Source organism: Polyergus mexicanus, unplaced genomic scaffold, assembly GCF_030449975.1.
Source record: "Polyergus mexicanus isolate NDT 795.1 unplaced genomic scaffold, iyPolMexi1.0 SCAF_21, whole genome shotgun sequence".
In the NCBI taxonomy this organism is placed as follows: Eukaryota; Metazoa; Arthropoda; class Insecta; order Hymenoptera; family Formicidae; genus Polyergus; species Polyergus mexicanus.
The window spans coordinates 2992322-3009280 of NW_027223341.1; the positions used below are offsets into that span (position 1 = coordinate 2992322).

A 16959-nucleotide genomic window follows, 5' to 3' on the forward strand; every position below is an offset into this window, starting at 1 on the left:
CGAAATATTCGCCCAAGGTAGCGACTCGACGCGACAGCTCCAACAGGTCGCGTTCGGTTTGCTCGGTGTTTTCCATGTTTTATTATTATTATTATTATTATTTCACACTTTTTATGCCAATGTTTTTTTTATTGTGTGCAAATTGGGCACATATTGCATGGAAAGATCTGATACGCCGGAAATCTGCAATTGGAGCAGGACCGGCCACTTATCACGTCGTATATCTCAATCACAAAAATTTACAAGTACCCACTGTACCGCTTTCAGTCGATATACGGACCGTAAGCTTTCAAATCGCATACTGAGTTTTTGACACCCTTCGTTCTTCATTATATATTTTTAATCTATCGCGTTATGGTATCGCGAAACGTATCCCGACAAGCGATACGATAAACGGCTCTTCCTGGAAAAAAGATGAAGAGAGCACCGCAATGGTTCTATCTTGTTTATATTATTTATAAATTCTTGAGCAGCCGGAAATCGGCGCTTGCCTTATATTTCAGACATCTACACCCGCCTTTGTAAGTACACCGAAAAACATGTCCCGACGCGAATTCTAGCAGCAGGACATCGGCGCTCGCCTTATCATCTAATTCTAATGTTACGAACAATAGTGCGCGAGCGGCTCTTCCTGGAAAAAATGAAGAGACCACCGCGATGGTTTTATTTTGTTTATAATAAATTATAGCAGCCGGACATCGGAGATAGCCTTATCATCTTTCTACGAAATTCAATAATGCCGCACGTGCAATAGCGCAGTGTGAGACAATATTTGTTTATAATGTTTATAAATTCTCGAGCAGCCGGACATCGGCACTTGCCCTTTGTAATACACCGCGCTGTTGATGCTCCCGCGATAAGCTCCCTCGCCCACGTGACGTCATTCCCCCGCGCAATCAAAATCCCCCTCCGCCCGCGTGACAACATGCTCAATCGCCCGCGCGGTTATCCCTCGCCACGCATTCCCCGCGGAGGACACGGCTTAGAACCCGTATATTAACACTACTGTTAGCCGTTATTCTATTATTATTTCTCATCATACAATATTCACTTCCACATATAATTTTTTACTATAATTTAAATATACTAGAAAAAGACAATGCGCGCTTTGCGCGCGCCATTTATTCTCTTTCATTAAACATTTTTAACGATATACACACAAAATAACTGTCAAAATATGCAATGACAGCCGCTCACGAAGTAAGCGCAATGACAGAACCAATCAGCATCGCGGAAAAGAGGCAACGATACACTTCGAGAATTTCGAGTATAGACATAATATACCTTGTTTAGATAGGGGAAAAACATTTTAGTTCACATGGATAACATTCTTTATTTTATTCATCATACGCTTACACCGGACACACATCCTTCGCTATATCCGACATTACGATCTTTATCAGCGGATTATTTGTAATATAGATATACGGTCATTTTATCCATTGCTTGCGCCTGCCTCCACCATTTCTGGAAGCAAAATTAAGTATCTGTGAGATGAGTCTGACCTATGCGAAAACTTATAGTCATATTATCATCTGCGAACCACTCGATAATATTGTAAGCGTATCGTAACACTATTATAAGTCTATCATCGCGTTCTGTATGTATTAACTCCGCCTCACGATCTCTTTAAGTGTTAAAATTTTTATTATTTTTATTGATAAGGACCCGAAGTGGCCGAAACGTTTGATTTAATATAACATTATATTATGTTATATAATATAATATTATAAATATAAATATTATGTGTTGCCAATATAAATATTACTGCATTATTTTTGATTGCATAGTCTTTCACATTAAACACTTGCGCATACATCTACATTTAACATATACAATTATATTATTTATTTATTTATTTATTTATATACATACTTTTCTCTATTCGTCTCTTTTTCTCCCTCTTTCTCCCTTTTCTATTTCTCTCTCTCTCTCTCTCTCTCTCTCTCTCTCTCTCTCTCTCTCTCTCTCTCTCTCTCTCTCTTTCTCTCTCTCTCTCTCTCATTTTTTCTTTTTTTTTTTTTTTTAGAATCGTACACACCAGAGCATTAGACGTATACTGTTTTTGATGTGTGATTGTATATTATTTATTTATATACCCTCTATTTTACTCTTTTCCATCAAATAATTATTTGATTTTATCTTTATATCTAAACAATATGACTGAGCATATACGAGATTAATTGCGAAAAAAATCGATTAGGTATAAAATGAGTATAAAATGTTGCTATATATTATATTATTGGTATATATTACGCATACGTATCCAGCCAGATGCGCGTGCGCGCACACACACACGCACACGCACACACACGTATACGTGCCATAAACTGTTATGTAAATGTATTTATAAAATTCCACGGAAATAATGATATCAAAAAATTGCGCCTATTAAAAATAAAGATTCGTAAAGAAATATCATAAGGCGTAGTAATACATGTGAAACGCAACAATAAAATTATAATAGTGTTACGATACGCTTACAACGTTATACGCGATACGCATAGTCATCGAACTGCTCGATAGACCAGTTCTAGCCAAATTCAATACCAATCATCCTTTAATGATACTCTACTATTCATGTAAAACAATTTAGGGGTCTATTCTGTAATTTTTAACGATGTCGTTAAAAATTATGTCATTGTGCAGCCAAAACGTATCGAAAAACAGCTGCGGAATGATATCTAACGAAATGATATTGTTAATGGTTACAGAATAGGCCCCTTAGTTTGATACCTCAAAACTTGACAGAAGTTAGAGCGTCCACAGACATTACTGAAAAATTCAGAGTTTCATAAAAAATGAACCCTGTCACCAATTCTCATCAAATTCAATACCAATCATCTTTTAATGATACTCTATTCATGTATAAAAGTTTAGTGCAATATCTCAAAATTTGCGAAAATTACAGCAACTACAGCACGCCCTTTTGGTGCATATACACACGTAAATACACACGGACGGACATTTTTTAGAAACGTGTCTTTCCGACGTTTTAGACTATTCTGAACACATTGGCATCGAAAACTAAAAAAAAAAAAATTTCACGAAAACAAAGCTTCCTCTATGAGAAAGCAAAACATTATTCACGTAATAAATTTTTAAAACAAATAAAATTTTTTAATTGGCCATTGTTTGTTTATTTATTGCAGGGTTGGGAAGTAACGCGTTACTTGTAACGCCGTTACCGTTATAGTTACTTTTTTTCGGTAACTGTAACGGTAATGGCGTTACAAATTTTATTTGTAACGGAAAAAGTAACTTCGTTACATTTTTCGGTAACGAGTAACGAATTTAACAGTTACTTTTATCGTTACTTTTTTCAAATTTTTTGATTTATTTAAGATATTATTCTTGCTATTGTGCGTGATAAAATTTTTATCTTAACCGTAGAGCCGTAAGCAAATCGACCAATTAGCATTCTTATTATGTTGTAAAAATGCTTGAATGTGATTGATCAACTTATGGCTCCTGCAGACCAGTGCGATGACACGACACGCGATATCCAATGAGAGCTTTATCTTTTCGGAAAAGCAGAGCTCTCATTTACTACCAGTTCTAAGTACCTTGCAACGAAAATTAGAAAATCTCAATAAATCTGACCTTATAGATTGCCATTCATTAGTTGAAGCTATTCAGCAAGGTTTAAATAAAAGGTAACTTATTAATTTGATTAATACATATGTTATTTAATTTTAAATAAGGATTTAATTGAAAAATATTATTTTATTTTAAACTATTGATTCAAAAGTATTAATTTCAATAAAACAATGTCATTTAATTTACTATATTTGATTTTAGATTTCTTACAATATTTCAAACAAAAGAATTAATAATAGCAGCATGTTTACATCCAAAATTTAAGTTAAACTGGTTAACCGGAGAAAAAAGAAAACGTGCTGAAAATTACGTGGAGGATTTATTGGGAATCCGATCAACTGAAAATTCTTCAAAAGCTGGAAAATCTGACGATCACGATGATTTTTTCATTTTTGAGCAAAAAACGGTGCAAAATGAATCTGAACAAGAAGAATTGCAACGGTTTTTAAAATCAAATAATTGTAATATAGAAATGTTAAACGACTATCCAAAACTTAAAAAACTTTTTATTAAATATAATACAGCTCTACCAAGCAGTGCATCTGTAGAAAGAATGTTTAGCATCGGTGGCTCTGTATTAACACCACAAAGAGGGCATTTAAATGATGATACTATGGAGCAACAAATTTTATTAAAAATTAATAAAGAATTTCGATAAAATTTAATCATTTATTTTGTAATAAACCTTGAATGAAATCTTGCTTACAATTTTTTAAAAGTTTTTCTTATGCAAAATAATTTATTAGTTTGTATTGTAAAAAAGTAACGGAAATTGTAACGACTCGTTACTTCTTAGTAACTGTAACGGTAACGAGTTACTTTTTAAAATTGGTAACGAGTAACGGTAACGAGTTACTTTTTAGAAAAAATAACGGTAACGGTAACGAGTTACTTTTATAAAGTAACTTTCCCAACCCTGTATATATATATATATATATATATATATATATATATATATATCAGATATATAGATCAGATCATATTCATCAGATATACATATACTGGGTGGCCCATTTTAATCCATCCAGTCGAATATCTCAAAAACCAAGCCCGGAAAAGAAAAATGTTTCAAACAAAAGTTGTGTGGTTTCAAGGGGGCCATAAGATGGTGACAATGATTTGACCTGGGAAGTCATCTGAAGGTCATGTGAAGGTCAACTTTAAAATCTTAAATAGAAACCCCCATTTTTTATTTAGTATTCTTGTAGCTGATATCGAGAGCTTTCCAAAACATTATAATAAAGTATTTTTTTATTAAATACTTTTTGAGTTATTTTATATTTTAATCTGACATATTTTGATATAAAAAATTTAATATCTCGTAAAATATTTAGTTTTTGATAATCTTACCGTAATACTTCTATATACAGAATAATGAGACAAACCAATTAGTATAAAAAAAAATTGTTTTTAAGAAAATTATTTACAATGTATTTTTTAAAATAATTATTTGTTTTTTTGGCACTAATTAATTTGTCTTATTATTCTGTACATAGAAGTATTACGGTAAAATTATCGAAAACTGAATATTTTACGAAATATTTTGTTTTTTATATCAAAATATGTCAGATTAAAATATAAAATAACTCAAAAAGTACTTAATGAAAAAATACTTTATTATAGTGTTTTGGAAAGCTCTCGATATCAGCTACAAGAATACTAAATAAAAAATGGGGGTTTCCATCTAAGATTTTAAAGTTGACCTTCACATGACCTTCAGATGATTTTCCAAGGTCAAATCATTGTCATCATCTTATGGCCCCCTTGAAGCCACACAACTTTTGTTTGAAACATTATTTTCTTCCGGGCTTGATTTTTGAGATATTCGACTGGATGGATTAAAATGGGCTATCCAGTATACATAAAGACTGCGCGCTTCCATACGAGTCAATGAGTCAGCATCAGTAAGAGAAATGGGTTATATGCTCTGTTACACAATCTTCAGTGTGACGAAGAGAACATCTTTCTTGAACATCATCTCTGCCTCTTCTTTTGCTGATGCTGTCGCGCTGACTTGCGTACGGAAGCGTGCAGTCTATTATATGCTGTGTTCAATATATATATTATTCAGTATATGTGCGTATATCACATATAATGTATGCATGTCGAATGTACATTTGTAATAAATGTAGAATAAATTATTATAAATGTAACAACATTATAATAAATGTAACTTTTTGTCAACTATATTTATTGAATTTTATTTATTTTCTAATCCTAATCTAATCTTGATCTAATTCTAACCTAAATGTCCCAAAAATATTATCGTAAAATGAACCCATAGACCGCAATAAATACAAACATATATTGTTGTCATTTTCTAAACTTCATATAACGTACAATATGCAGTATCAGCTTGAACATCATTTATGTATTCTTTCTTATGTTAAATTTTATAGATATTATAACATGTTTGCGTTCTGAGTAGCATATGAGCTCGCATCTCCCGACAAAAACAGTACGTGAAATCCACGTTATTAACATGTGGATCAGCATCGTGGAATCCACATGAATATTCGAGTGGACAATCCGCTCAAGAATGGTACTATAATCTACGTGGATGAGATAATCGATTTAACGTGGAAATCCATATGAAAATTTCACGAACTTTCGAGACACATCCTCGTAGTATCCACATGAATTCTTGTTTTATAATCGAATGGATTTTTTCACATTACATGCAAGGTTTTAAATTAAAAATAAAGAGAAACATGTAAGAAACTATATAGTATTTATTTTAATTAAACATTATTAAAATATTGCACAAAATATATAATATATATATGAAATATAAAATTAGAGAAACATGTTTATATATTGTCATCCTAAAATACGTATATACATGTAGTATACAAACATCGATGTATAACAAATATAATTCAAGGACAGAAATATCACCAACATATGGGAAGTTATTAACATATACACAAACAAAAAATAAAATAAAATACAGCGTAACCTCTTCGATTTTTCTAGTCATTTGAATTATTTTCTGATTGCTCGCCTTGTTGCTTGCCCTTCTTTAATCTAAGCTCTTCGTTTTAAAGACGTTTTTTTGCGTCCTTTAACCAGTTCGCAATATGGGAGTCTGCACTCTCTCTATTATATAAAAAGTGAAGACCCCTATCTTTTCTTTCTTGTGAAAGAAAGCAGCTGCAAACAAAAAAAGATCACATATTAGATGAATATATTCTTAATGTAAATATATTAGTTATACAAATATCAAATTTAGATTGACTATAGAAATTAATCATATTTATATAATATTAATAATATCATAAATCTCACCAATGATAAGACCATAAGATATCGTATCTAGAAATTTCTTTTTCTGAATTCTTGCTCCTTCTCTATTTGTTCCCTTTAAATTAAAATTTATTGCGACTTTGTTTGATATCAGTTTGCGCATAATGCAATACACAGAGCCTTTCAAATCTTCCTTGCCATGCTCTACTAACAATCGAATCTGTAAAACATGAAAATATATAATATGGAATAGCGGCCACTATAATTTATATATTTTCAAAATAAAAGAGAGGGAAATATTTTCTTACTATTATCAATTTTTTCTCTTCGTCCAAATTAAAATCTTCCCATTTGTAGAATTCCTCCATAGAAGTCAATGGAAGAGTTGGAATCCCGATAGAATTTTCAAGTGTTTCCTCAGGATGACATGTTGCAGTATAAATTTTTATAATGGTGACATAAAGTTTACCAATACGACTTCTCAAATCACTTATAGCAGCCATTATAGTTCTTTTGTTGAAACTTGCTATTTTGTAAAAAAATAATTTATTGTTATAATATAGAAAAAAAGAATGAGTACCACAATATGAGGAAATGTTTTAGCCATTGAAAGAATGCAACTTACCATTATTCCTGACAGGTGATTTATTATAGGGAGTTACATATGACTTGCATATATCTGTAAAAGCACAACCACAATAAATATAAAATACTTTTCAACAATTGCAATATATGGATTGTTCGCAAAATAATTATTTAAAAATTATATATACATATATAAGAGCAACTTATAATATTAACAATCTTACCTTGCGCCTGCCGTATTACTGTACAAGAATTTCGGTCATCACTATTCTCATGTTCACTCATTACTTTGTCTTGCTTATTCGTTTCTAAATCCTTTTGAACGTTACAGCTCTCCTTCTTTTTTGTATGATCTACAGGGCCCATACTCTCATTGACACTTCTATCAATAGATGAATAAGTTAGATGTATAGCGTCTGATATTTGGGACTCGCGTGATTTGGAAAAGAAGGCTACATCTAAATAAAATTTAAGACATATACAATATATAAAAATTAATGGCAATATGAGAAAATATCGACATAAATAAAATTAAAGGAGTTATAAAAATAAACTAATTAAATTTGTCATTTATGCAAACTATTAAAAGTATAAATATTGAAAAAATGATTAAAGATGTATGTGTCATATGTCGAAACATTTACGAAAGCATGAAAATTTCGTAGACTGTTCTACTATTTCTTCTGAATAAAACCTGAACACAACTCTCTTAATGGTTTAGAAATTATTTAAAGTTATTATTGATTGTTATGAAAAATCGCGTATTGTTGCACTTATTGACAAATTTGACAAGGAAAAAACATTGCCAGTAAAACAAAAATTTTCACATATATTAAGAAAACTCTAATAAATATTTGTGCAAAACTTGATTTAGATCCATTTACTCGTTTAAAAGTTATTTATTAAAAATTATAAAAAAAAATATTGTCTTTTTCTCTTTCTGCAAATTACTCGATTTTTTTTGTTTCTTGCAGTTGATTTCAAGAGATATTCACAATCAAAAGTTTTTATCATAAATTAGGAAAAATATTAATTATAACTATCTTCTTTTATAAAGACGTCAAAAACCATATTATTTTGTAACTATATTATATTTTAATTCTTTTTATAATCCGGATTTATTAATGTTTTTCAAACAGTATAAACGTAAGAAATATCTTTTTTTTTGTTAATTTTGACAGTTTTTTGCTACTATTGTACAACTAAAACATTCTTAACATATAGAGTCAAAATAACTATTGTTCTGATATATTCAACAAGCAAATAAGTTCTTCATACCTTGTATTTGCTTTATAGAATTCATGTTACTGTCACATCTAGTCATAAAATGATTTTTGCAGTTGTATTTGTGACTATTCCCATATGTCTGTGGTGTTTCTGTCCTTGAATAGTTGTTTGGTGCACATGAAACTGAAAAAGAACAATTAAATTGATCAATAATGCAATTATTATAAACACAAATATTGAAAGGATTATAATTGTATGTGGAGTCAGAATGACCACTGCTCTGAAATGTTCAACAATCAAATAAGACTTACTTTGCGTTATACTATTATCGCTGAAATTGTCGTCACTGTCGTCACTTTCAAAAAGTAATGGTGATGCCTTATTGTTCTTATCATTTGCTGAAATGTCAAAGATAGAAAATATAGAGAAGAAAATATAGAGAAGTAAGAAAATATAGAGAAGATCAAAAATGAGAATTTTATATACTAAATATTATTAGATGCAAAAGTATTTTAGTTGCGCATCAAATAAAACAAACTTAGTAATTTTGGTTAAAATACACTAAAAAAAAATGAAAGAGTCGGTTTTAAATAACTGTGATATAGTCTGTACAAAAGCAATTTCATAAATATGTACATATTATATATTTCATATGTCAAAATATAGTGTTTAAAATTCATATATGAATAGACAGTAATACATAAGTAATAAAACTCAAATCATTTAAATATGTATATAAAATATAATAGAAAAGAACTAACCACTTATTTTCAAGTTTCTTACAGCTGGTGTTTTTAATTCAAAATCACTGTCCGAATCATCAGCATATACAATATTACTTTTGCGTCGATTACATGATGTTTCGTTCACAGGACTATATCTTCGAGTAACAAATCGTTGGCGCTTTAAACTTTTGTCCTTATCAGACTGTGACAAATCTGAGACATTTAAGACTTTTTTTGCTTCTTCTTTAGCTCGTCTTATAGATTCTTTACATACAATTAAGCAAAAAAGCAAGAAAATGTGTTAGTTTAAAGACAAAAATAAATCAACTTGAATAGTCTTGCAAATGAATACTACATATTGAATGACATTCCCCTAAATATTTATAACAAAAGAAGTTTTACATCTGAAGTTACTAAATTGAATAAAAGGTATCATAAATTTCGTTAATACCCAGACAGCACAAAACATCCTCAGGATCATCCTGAATATGTCCAGGACGGTTCAGGACATTTGTAGGATGTTTGAAGATATTATTATAAATATATTTATAAAAGTTTAATATGCATACATAATTATTTTTAGTTGTGTCGGTTATTTTATATAATTTAGAAATCTTAAGTATTATAATAAGTATTAATGTCCTATAAATGTCCACTGGATAACCCCTGGATGTCTGTAGGATATATCTGCCCTGTCTATTATATTGGATGTCTTTTGGATTTCGAGAGGGCATATACATGTGCAATTAATTGTTAACGTTAATTTCGTTTAATATTAATAATTGAATTTGATGCGCACATTTTCATATATCCAAAATTATTATTTATTTAATATTTCATGAGAAATGTTACTGTTCGCAACATTCCAAAAATTTTACAAATAATAGTATTCAACCGCTAGTTCGTTGGTTTACCGCTATGCGAACTCGTATTTGAGATTTGGTCATGAGAATTATATAAAGCTTGCAAAGAGCAACTGACAGGAAATTACAAATGTAATTATTTTTTATCAGTTCAATTTCTGATGCAATCCCAACATAGGGAATTCAGATATTGGATTGTTTAGAAAATATTACACAACTCAAACCCGGGAGCCAAACCTAAAATATTCATGTACAGCACGAAAGCCTCAAATATTAAAGAACGGTGAACTATTTTTAATATTAGATTTTTAATATTGGCAGTAAATAACAAAACATAATTTTAATTTATATTGAAATTTTAAAATTTGCTCCTTGAAACATACGAAAAATATCCCTAACATATCCTATAAAAATCCTTAGGATGTTCCACAGGATCTCCCTGGATTCTCCAGAGATTAATATACGGCTATCATTTACTCTTCCTCAGGACATCCAGAGGAGATCCGAGGATTACAATGGGATATCCTGAGGATATCCTACATGTATGTCCTGGATGCCCTTTGGACGTCCTAAGGACATCCTTGTGCTGTCTGGGTAAAGTTAAATTAAAATTAAAAAATCGAAAGTGTAAAGGGCAATAGTTTTTACAAATTCAGCATTAAATGTTTACGAAGTACATTACAATGTGATATATTATAAGAAAGAAAAGATAAGGAAAGGGAAAGCAAAAGCTAACATATTATTTATAAATATGATAACACACACATATAACACCGAAATATACACAAAATGTAATACTTACTACAAAACTTCAAAATTTTTACGTTTTCATATGTGATCCAAGTGTCAGTCAGTCTTTCTTTCTTTTTTCTAAATAATCACTTAGTTTTGATTCGTCAGGAGGCCATTTACATATAGCTGCGAATGCAACTTGTTTGCCATCTTTTGCACACACTTTTATATTCTTTAACCATACAGTACAGGCTGGCACTGCATAAATATTAGACTCGAATTCATCATATATAGGTAACTCGAGTATAGCATACTGTAATAAAATATTATGATTTCACTTTCTAGCTCTTTCTCTTTCTCTCATATTATTTTTCCTTATCGACTTACCGGCTTATCCGCTATTTGTACATCTATCGCACTCATGACACAAATAATAAAAACAAAATACAAGACGAATTATACTAAATTACACTGAAATCAATTGAAATTGCACTATCCTGCTACGCAGTTAGTAATCGCGACGGCCATATTGCTAAGAGGATCCAGACTCCCGCTATCCCTGCCCCTGCCCCTGTCCCTGCTCGATCTTTATCTGTCGACAGTAATGGCCGCGTTCAGCAGAGAAAACCGTTTAGTAGCGTCGAATGTGATTGGTTCTTACTTTTAAAACCAACGAATCAACGTCAAGTGTTGACAAGACGATAACTGAGCGCTTTCTCTGCTGAACGCGGCCAATGATAGGATGCGATAGGATGCGGATTAAGATAGTGCGAAGAAATTGCTAAATAATGTAGTGATACTTTCGTAGTAGTGATATTTAATGTAGTGATATTTTAGTTGAATATTTCTATGAATAAATGCAAATTATCTGTTTATTTTTTATTATAAAATAGCTAAGTATCCTAAGAAGACGTTAAAGCCAAACGGTGTAACATAATTTTCCTGAGTTTTATTTGTTAACTCAATATTTCTTGTCTTTTCATTGCAATGTCTAAACAGGTACGTTTGCAATTCTGCTCACTATATGTTATTTATGTTAAAGCATCTATGTCTGCTTTCTGTTAAAAATATTTAATGCACAATGTTAATATTTGTTGCAATTTGTAGAGGTTATGGAATACAGAATGGAAGAGGCTAAAGAGAAAATCTGATCAGAATCTCAATATCCTTAGCACAGGAAGAATATTTTGAACATATTGCTGAGAAGAGCGCTTATTATGATTTCAACAAAAAGTGTTGTAATAGAGAGCAACAATATGTACATGAAGACCATGATATAGATATTATTTTTTATAATGATCTAATAAGCAACAATGAATATTGTCATTATATGTCCATAAATATTCTAATGATGTTTGCTCTAATATTATGGTTTGTTATTATATTATTTATTTATGTATTAATATAAACCTTATTTCTGCAGATCATGATCACGAAAGTAATTATGATCAATCCATCACACAAAAAGATATCAAAGAATCACAGTCTTGTCATATGGAAAGCATAGATGCATTACAAATATGTTTTGCACTTACGGATAAAAAAAGAAGCATATATGAAGTAGATGATGCTTCGATTATTACTACTATTAATAATAAAGAACTTCCAAGCAGTTTTGGATGCCACGAGTCACAAAATCAAAATAACATCACTGTTCCTATTAGTAATACATTATACAAGCAAAAAGTAAATGTTAAAGAAATTACTGATCATTGTGAATCTACAAATTCTGATTTCAAATTAATTCAAGATCTTGGAGTGTGGGCTGTTAAAAGAAATATAACGCTTAATGCATTGTCTCATCTTTTGAAAATTTTAAGGAAATATAACCACAAATTGCTTCCTATGTGTGCGCACACACTCTTGAAAACTCCAAGAAGTACAATATTATTAATCAAAGAATTGGAAGGTGGTGGACAATTTTGGTATTATCCCAGTCAGCCAGGTCTGTTCTAACAGATATTGCCAAGTGCTTGCTACAAATTATTGTCAGCAAAAAGGCTACAAATTTGGTACAAGAGTTGTTATTACCGATTAAGCTGGCAGATTGCCGGCAAGAATCAAGCAAAGCTTGCTAACATAACTACACAGCAAATTGGCGGCAGAAACCGAGCAAAGCTTGCTGACATGACTGACATCAGATTGTCGGCAAAAACTGAGCAGGATCTAGAGTGCGCAATTTGATGGAAAATTGGCAGCAAAAACCGAACAAAATCTGCAGCTTATTACAAAGTATTATAAAATAGTTCAGTCGCTTATCGCTATGCGGCGCGTTATTCATTATCTATACCCGTATTCAAATTCTTGTCATGAGTGTATATAAAGCCTACAAAATACTAATAATATTATAATATATATATTTCTATCAGTTCAATTTTTGACACAATTCTTATACAGGAAATTCAGATATTGAATTGATTTTTTGCAAATTGGACAGATAATTGTTCGATTTTCACTTATTCAAACAATTTCTGTCCAAAAAGATCTTTAATTTTATAAATTAAGTTATTTGAATTTACCTATATATTTTAACATATTAATATATGATTTTATATAATGTCTAATTATCTAATGGTCATTTTATGACCATAACTTATCATCATTTTGTTACTTAGGGTTAAGGCTTTAAATCTATTTAAATATATACTTTTATATGAATGGCCAAAAGCTGCAGAATTTGTTCGGTTTTTGCTGACAATCTGCTATCAGATTGTCTTGCGCAGATCTTGGTCGATTTTTGCCATCAATTTGGCGTCAAATCATGTCAAGCTTTGCTCGGTTTTTGCCGTCAATTTGCTGTCAGGTTATGTCAACAAGCTTTGTCACCAAAACACAAGCTTAATGCGGACACAGATGGCACTGGATTTGTTACCAAGTTTTGAGCGAATTTGATGCCAATTTGGCGACAATTTGTTAACAAATTGCTATCTGGGATGGTATTCTCTCTGGTCTTAAAACTGTATTATCTAAAGAGATTTTGGAAACAATGTCCGATGTAATTGAAATTGACGTGTTTTTTGATGGTTTCTCGCCCTATGATAGTATACGGTGATTTTTATGGCCAATTGCTGGCTGCATAGCTGATAGAAATGAGGTTTTTATTATAGCTATATGGTGCGGAGAAACGAAATGTCCATCAAACCTTGATGCTTACTTAAAAGACTTTATCAATGAAGCTTTAGAAATAATGAATGGTTTCAATATTAAAGATAAATGTTACAAACTAAAAATCAGGAACATAATTGCTGATGCACCTGCTAGAGCATAAAATGTGTCAACCAACATGGCAATAAATTTGCTTGTGAAAGGTGAGTATTATTAAATGAGCACTTTTTCTCTTGAAATGTATGTAAATATAGAATAGTTCATTTTTAACAATCGTTTTTATTTTTATAACTTATTCTGCCTGTAATTAAATAATGTTTATTATCTCTTGGAATTCAAAAACTTTTTTAGCATTCTTTCTGTTATTCAACGTATAAATAAAACTCATTTCGCATAAAATCATAGAACTTCGAAAAAATTTATATAAGAAAAATTAATATTAAAAAGATAACATATTATATTTATATCATTTATATTATTTATATTTATATCATGTTCATTCTGTTCTCTCAAATTATTACCTTGCAAATATAAAGTACACATGTAAGAAAACATAATCTTAATGGTTATTTTAAAACTAATTTGTGTGCAGTTACAATAAAGTTTTGAATACTTTGTATAATATTAATATTTTGTCTTACAGGTGTACTATTAAGGGTGTATGGTTCGGCAACCGAATGATGTATCTTTCTCATGAGGAATCACCTTTACGGACAGATAAATCTATTTGTCAACAAACTCACAAAGAATATCACAAGGGAGTTAGTCCTCTGATTACGAGACTTCACCTTAAACCTTTAACACAATTTCCTTTGGAATCTTTTCATCTGTTATATCTAGGAATTATGAAACGAATTCTTTCAAAGCTGTACTGTGCTAAAGCTAGTAAATACAAACTGCCTCGCGATGTTGTTCTTGAGATAAATAGTTTTTCTAATTTTCTAAAATCTTTCTTTCCATCTGATTTTGCTAGAAGACCACGCAGATTGAGTGATTGGAAATATTACAAAGGTACAGAATTTAGAAGGCTCCTGTTATATGATGGTTTCATAATTTTTAGATTTATGCAGCGAGAAGTTTATAAAAATTTTTTGTTATTTGCCTGTGCTGTTCGAATTCTAGTCGACCCTGTGTTGGTCAAGGATTATGCCATTGATGCAGACAGATTACTCAGGTTATTTATAGAGCACGGTTCTAAAATTTATGGACAAACCTTTGTAGTATACAATGTTCATCATTTAATGCACATAGTTGCGGATTGCCGATTACATGGACATCTTGAAAAATTTAGTGCATTTAAATTTGAAAGTTTTTTGGGACACATGAAGAACTTTTTGCATGCACCAGGGAAGACACTTTCTCAAATAGTTTGCCGTGTGATAGAAAAGGCAGCTATGCTTCATCTTTCTTATTCTACAAAGAATGAATTATCATTTGAAAAACGTCATAATATGGGACCAACTCTAAATTGTCGAGGAGAGCAGTATAACAAAATTCAAATGCCAGATAAAAAATTCTCTTTAAGGTCTGCTGATGCATATTGTCTTACAAAAGCCAATGAAGTGCTTAAAATCGAAAATATTATAAAATGTAATGAAGGAAACTATTTGATTGGCAGAAAGTTTAGAGAAAGATCAGATCTCTTTTCTTATCCATTTTCTTCCAGCTGTATAAACATATATATCGTTAGCAACCTTGGATCACTACACAGATGGTGTTTAGATGATATTAAAAAAAAAGTTGTATTGTTACCTCTCCCTAAAAAGGACGCGGAAGATAATTGGATTGTTTCAAAGAATGTCTGTTTTCCAATGCCTCATTCTGAAACATTGTAACTTATCTTTATACAAGAGAGGAATTATTGTTTCTGGCATTGCCGATCAGAATAAAATTATTTTAATGCTTCATTTTCTGTAATTGTTATTATCACTATGTTTCCTTTCCCCATAGAGTAATATTGTCTTGTTCAATACAATTTTACCTCATCTGTAGTATGTGCAGAGATCAAAATATTCATAAATTGATTATTCATTAAAAATCACTTTGCGATAAAGACAGTATATCTTGATTAATCAATCATAATTTTCAGTAGAAACATCCACATGAAATCTACATTGATATTTCGAGGATAAAGTACTTCGATGTAGTGATGAAAAAAGAATGTTGCATCCATGTGAATAATTCGTGGATAAATCTGCATCCACGTAGTCCACGTAAATTATATGGATTCGACGTGGATATGACGTAGCTGTTTTACTGGGGTCAATGATGGTAACTTAACAATTTACGTCAATTATCATATATATTTAGAAAGAAATAGAAGTTTGAATTTTTTCTGGTTTATGTCACAATCTTACTTATATATACCATATATTTAATTTAGTTAATCTTCTCAATATAATACTATGTGTTTAATATACATTGTTAAACATTGTTTACAAATGCTTCTTGTGATGAGCGAGCGAGTAAGAAAGGCGGAAGAAAACATGCGTAGTCGATCGTCACAGTAGCGAAAATACGACATGCTCTAGAAAGCTCTAGAAAGCACGCGAAAGATCGAAGCGCAGGCGCCAAGCACGAACCGGTGATGTACGCGGGATTCCCGCACACTTTTACAAAGACCGCCGTGAAATAAAGTCAGTCAGTTGCTCGCACAATACTTCGTTCTCGATTATTCATCCTCGATCAGAATCACGCTTCCATATAAAGCCCACAATATACATTAAAAAATTCTATATTCATATATACTATATTAGATTGCCTTTTATGTTGCAATATTATTTTATTTTATAGATTATATACGACAGCAGCAACAAATAGTGCAGTAGTTATTTGGAATTTAAATAAACAATCTTGATCAAAACAGGAGCATGTAT

The 16959-nt window shown here is 31.0% G+C and overlaps 1 protein-coding gene, 1 long non-coding RNA gene and 1 pseudogene across 3 annotated transcripts; 2 read left to right on the forward strand and 1 right to left on the reverse strand.

Moving 5' to 3' along the window:
- Positions 1-6450: 6450 nt before the first annotated feature.
- LOC138942018 (uncharacterized) lies at positions 6451-11552 on the reverse strand (annotated as a pseudogene).
- Positions 11369-12342, forward strand: LOC138942021 (uncharacterized). Its single transcript, XR_011448238.1, has 3 exons — positions 11369-11768; positions 11872-11977; positions 12086-12342. It is a non-coding gene; the product is annotated as an uncharacterized lncRNA (long non-coding RNA).
- Positions 12343-13795: 1453 nt separating this feature from the next.
- On the forward strand, positions 13796-16815 carry LOC138942019 (uncharacterized). Of its 2 annotated transcripts, none has more exons than XR_011448237.1 (3): positions 13796-14286; positions 14727-16354; positions 16467-16815. XR_011448237.1 is itself a non-coding variant. In XM_070312037.1 (3 exons), the coding sequence occupies exons 2-3, from the start codon at positions 14761-14763 to the stop codon at positions 15916-15918; spliced, it is 1047 nt and encodes a 348-aa protein (XP_070168138.1). In that variant the 5' UTR covers positions 13806-14286; positions 14727-14760; the 3' UTR covers positions 15919-15972. The 2 variants fall into 2 exon arrangements, 1 of the variants encoding a protein (XP_070168138.1); XM_070312037.1 differs by lacking the exon at positions 16467-16815 and having other exon boundaries at positions 13806-14286; positions 14727-15094; positions 15206-15972.
- The last annotated feature ends 144 nt before the right edge of the window (positions 16816-16959 follow it).

Coding starts and splice junctions, on each gene's coding strand:
- LOC138942019 (XM_070312037.1), top strand. CDS start 14,761: ATGATGTATCTTTCTCATGAGGAATCACCTTTACGGACAGATAAATCT. Junction 15,095..15,205: donor TGATTGGAAATATTACAAAG/GTACAGAATTTA, acceptor TTCGAATTCTAG/TCGACCCTGTGTTGGTCAAG.